The 5,000-nt window shown below is 41.5% G+C and overlaps 1 protein-coding gene across 1 annotated transcript in view; it reads left to right on the top strand.

The window, feature by feature from the left end:
• Nucleotides 1–3,734, top strand: part of LOC118768495 — a 6,779-nt gene extending 3,045 nt beyond the window's left edge. The window contains exons 4-5 of the mRNA XM_036515117.1: nucleotides 2,674–2,837; nucleotides 3,593–3,734. Of these exons, the coding sequence (XP_036371010.1) occupies nucleotides 2,674–2,837; nucleotides 3,593–3,734 (306 nt within the window). The remainder of the gene's footprint in view (nucleotides 1–2,673; nucleotides 2,838–3,592) is intronic.
• Nucleotides 3,735–5,000: the final 1,266 nt, after the last annotated feature.

Here is a 5,000-nt window from a genome sequence, read left to right as displayed (position 1 = left end):
ATTACCGTTGTTCTTCTATTTATCCTAAGCTGTAAAGAGTTCCACATAAATAAGCATTCCATAGGATTACACTGGAAGATGGGAAGAACAGATGGTTGCCAACAGCAAAAAGTATAGGGGCTTTTAAGGGCGCATTCTGAGGCATTAACCATGAAGAAATTTAACAGATATGAGTGTATGTGTCTATTATGTATGTATGGATTAGTGTATGTGTGAATGTATGTGTGTATGCGCCCTTAAATATGGTTTCTGATTACAAATATCTTGGGTCATACATATCATCATCTGGAAAAGACTTTCTAACTAGAAAGGGTATGGCCTGGTCAGCCTGGTTATCAAATCTAAGTAGAGACTTCAAACTTGAAATCTTCAAAGCCACAGTCGAACCAATTCTACTATATGGCTCAGAAACCTGGACGTTATCAAAGAAGCTTGAGAGGCGGTTGAATGGAACCTACACTCGCCTCCTTATGAGAGCTCAAAATCTCTCGTGGAAGCGCCATCCAACCAAAATGCAAATATATGGGAAACTACCACCTGTGATCTCTTGTGAAAGGTAGGAGAGTCCAGTTGCTGGACATTGTTGTAGAGCTGAAAAAGAGGTAATTTCTACTCTTCTCCTCCTGGAAGCCATCTACTCACAATACCAGAGGGCGCACACTCTCCTACCCTGATGTAATCTCCAGGGATACAGGCATCCAGCAACAGGACCTCCGTAATGCCATGATGGACCGTGAAGTCTGGCGTAGCATGGTAAATTCCATTGTCTCGACCACGGTCGAACAATGATGATGATGATGTATGTATGCATATGTGATGGTGCATGGCTCAGTAGTTAGAGCGTTGATCTTTTGATCGTGAGGTTGTGAGTTCGAATCCCAGACCGGGCTGCGTGTTGTGTTCTTGAGCAAGACGCTTTATTTCACGTTGCTCCAGTTTGCTCAGCTGTAGAAATGAGTTGCGATGTCACAGGTGCCTAGCTGTATCGGCCCCTTTGCCTTTCTCTTGGATAACGCTGGTGGCTTGGAGAGGGGAGGCTGGTGTGCATGGGTGACTGCTGGTCATCCATAAACTACCTTGTCTGGACTTGTGCCTTGGAGGGTAACTTTCTAGGTGCAATCCCATGGTCATTCATGACCAAAGCAGGGTCTCTGCATGTATACATATATATATAGGTATGTATGCATGTGTGTATGTATACATACTGGTAACATGTAACCCAGTACAACCTGTTGAATGGTCGGGTCGTTGGCGACTAAACCCCACCAAGCTTGCTTGGTGAGGAGGGTGTTTATTGGACACCCTGCGGGATGAAAAACAAAACCCGTCAAAGGGCGGAGGAACTCTTGAGAGTCAATGGCCATCCAATAAATGCCTTAAAGCTGTATCATGCGCGGGGACATAGAAATAATTGGACTGAATACCGAATCGCGTGGTAAAACCATTGGGAGTGAAGGACTCCTAGCCTTCGTAAGGGCATCCTTCTAGGAGAAGGTAACTCAGGTAACTGGGATAACTCCGATATAAAACCTGCGGCTCAGTGGCTACCGATGATGTTGACTTGTTCTTCTTTTCGGATTATTACTGCTGTTGCTTTGTGAGTGGGATTGACTCAGTGTACAGCCTTTCCTCACTTTAAAAAAAAATCTTCTTGCACAGGCATTGCATGATAACAACATTGATTAATCTTCGTACAATGGCCATACTCGATAACGAGGGGGCAGCCACCATGTATGTATGTATATGTATGTGTGTGTGTGTATGTAGAGGCAGTTTTTTGCATACATACTCTTTTATTCTTCTACTTGTTTCAGTCATTTGACTGCAGCCATTCTGGGTGCCTTAATATAATTGAAATATGCCAATATTTTGGGACCAGGCATCATTTCCCTTCATTTACCTATTGTTTAACCCTTTAAGCATTCAGACTTCTTTGTGAAATTTATTGCTGATTTAATTCCTACTGTTTTGAATTAATCACATGTTATTTTGTGACTTCAAGAATTTAAATTGTGTGGCTATATATTTTTAAAATGACATTGTAGGGTAGGCGTGAGAGGTTGGATCCAGACAGTTTTAACATAAAACAGGTGGAATATTTGGGCCGCATATGGCCGGATTAAATGCTAAAGAGTTAAGTTTAATTTAAATCAATGGGAAAGAATTTTTCATTGGGAGTGGGGTGTCCCCTGCTGGGGACCCCTTTGATCAAAATGAAATATACTTATAATATAGGCGCAGGAGTGGCTGTGTGATAAGTAGCTTGCTTACGAACCACATGGTTCCGGGTTCAGGTCCACTGCGTGGCATCTTGGGCAAGTGTCTTCTGCTATAGCCTCGGGCCGACCAAACCCTTGTGAGTGGATTTGGTAGATGGAAACTGAAAGAAGCCTGTCATATATATGTATATATATATATATGTGTGTGTATGTTTGTGTGTCTGTGTTTGTTCCCCGACATCGCTTGACAACCGATGCTGGTGTGTATACGTCCCTGTAACTTAAAAAAGTTACGGCAAAAAGAGAACGATAAAATAAGTACTAGGCTTACAAAGAATAAGTCCCGGGGTCGATTTGCTCGATTAAAGGCGGTGCTCCAGCATGGCCGCAGTCAAATGACTGAAACAAGTAAAAGAGAAAAAAAAAATAAAAGAGAGACTTATCCTCTCTTCAGGTGAAACTCGTGTTATACGAAAACCAAACAGCTGTGGTAACGATGGTGTTTGATGGACGAGATACAACCCTTAAAAGTTGGTTCTCAATTGACAAGCTGAAAAGTTCCCCATGGAGTGATCTACAAGTAGGGAAAACCAATTATTTCTCCATAGCTGGATTTGGGTAAGTTTTTATTATTGGACATAAGTAAGTTTTATTTTCACTTCATTTTGCACAAACCCAGTATATATATATATATATAAAACTCAAGACAAAGCATGTATATATAAACACACACACACACACACACACACATATGTATATTAGGTTGGGGCATAATTATTGCGGCTTCTTTTCAACAAATTTTATTCAACAAAAACAATAGCAATATTTAACAAAAACATCTTTAAATAATAGTTTTGACCGTCTGCCAAGCAAATGGGAAGCAGTAATTGAAGTAGATGGGTGAATATGCTCTGGAATAATCATTTAAAGATGTTTTGTTAAGTGTTATTGTTGTTTTTGTTGAATAAAATTTGTCAAAAAAAGCCGCTATAATTAGGCACCAACCTAATCTTTATATATAAAAGTAAGGTTGTGTGTCTGTCTCCTACGATTTAGATTCCTAACTACTCCCACATTTTGCGGTGCAGTTTAACCAAAAGCAGGTATCTTATAGTCATGATTCATATCGAGCCCTTCTGGGTATTAGCGCGTGTCTACGATGAGTCTACGATTTAAAAAAAAATTTACCATCATTTTTTCCATTTTAATGCATTTTTTTGCTATTTTTTGGCTATAACTCTCTAAAAATGCTTATATAGTTATTTCCCTTACCAACCCGGGCAACGCCGGGCGATACTGTTAGTATAATATAGATAAATAGATAACAGTGCCAACAATTGAAAATGTCCTGTCTTTTCTTTGACGCCATACAGCGACGCCCGCCGTTTTTATGTGTCAAACTATCATCAGAGTTGCCCATATGACATTGGTTGGTTGTGTATTAATGAAGCTAACGAACATTTTGAAACCTGCCCTTGGGAGACATCGAACCCTTTCCCTGATTCCCTACTCTAAGATGGTTCCAAACCCACTTGGAGCAAAGGTAAGTATTTCATTATTCGTTTCATGTTTATAAAATTTCTTTTTTTCGTTCCAATTGAAATCGAAATCGAAATTGAACCAATCCTATGACTGGCACCCGCAGATGCCAGGACCCCTGGCCTGGTGGTACGTAAAAGCACTATCCGAATCGTTGCCGAGCCAGTGCCGCCTCGAATGGCTTCCGTGCCGCGGTGGCACGTAAAATGCACCATCCGACAATGGCCGTTGCCAGCCTCGCCTGGCACCCGTGCAGGTGGCACATAAAAAAGCACCACTACACTCACGAGTGGTTGGCGTTAGAAGGGCATCCAGCTGTAGAAACACTGCCAGATCATCTGGAGCCTGGTGCAGCCTTCTGGCTTCCCAGATCCCAGTCGAACCGTCCAACCCATGATAGCATGGAAAGCGGACGCTAAACGATGATAATGTTCTTTGTCAGAGCTGCATTGCCAAAAACTCATTTAACCACAGAAGTCTTTGTAATATTCTAAGAATCCTGGAACCGATACCAAAATATTTTACAAACAGCCTTCGCTGTCCCAGTCTTAATTAAACGTTAAATCAAACAAACGATGCTTCGGGAAAAGACTTTATTCGTTAACAAAAAAACTAATAAAATAACTTAGTATTTTCAAAATGGTGGAAAACACTTTTTGTTATGTTTGGTAGGGTCAGCAGGGACAGTAGCAGTAGTAGTAGTAGTAGTTGTAGTGTGTTAAATTGTATAGTGTTGGTGGTGGTAGCTGTTGCGGCAGCGGCAGTAATAGTGCTCATTGTAGTAGTAGTAGTAGTAGCAGCAGCAGCAGCAGCAGCAGCTGCGGAGCAGCAGCAGCAGTAGTAGTAGTAGTGCTGGTGTGGTGGTTGGTGTGGTGGTGGTGGTAGCATAGGGTAGTAGTAGCAGCAGCAGCACAATAGTGGTAGTAGTAGTGTAGTAGTAGTACCAGAAGCAGCAGCCAGCAATAGTAGTAGTTTATAGTAGTTAGTCAGTAGTAGTATTAGTGGTTGTTATTGATGTTGTTGTTGTTGTTTTTCAGGATTTGCACTTGCCGATTCCTGGCCATCTTCATCCGTCTGGAGACAAAACTTACCAATCCCAGTTTTATGTCTAATGCAAGCACCGTTTGTTGTTGAGCACCATCCATACAATATGACCACCACCACTGAGCACGTGTCAGCTATTGTCACCGCAAAAAGTTTCCACATTAACCTTTCGATCCGAAATCCTTCTCTTCTGGTTCT

The sequence above is a fragment of the Octopus sinensis genome, linkage group LG30 (genome assembly GCF_006345805.1).
Source record: "Octopus sinensis linkage group LG30, ASM634580v1, whole genome shotgun sequence".
Lineage (NCBI taxonomy): Eukaryota > Metazoa > Mollusca > Cephalopoda > Octopoda > Octopodidae > Octopus > Octopus sinensis.
This window is presented reverse-complemented; position numbering and strand designations above follow the sequence as displayed.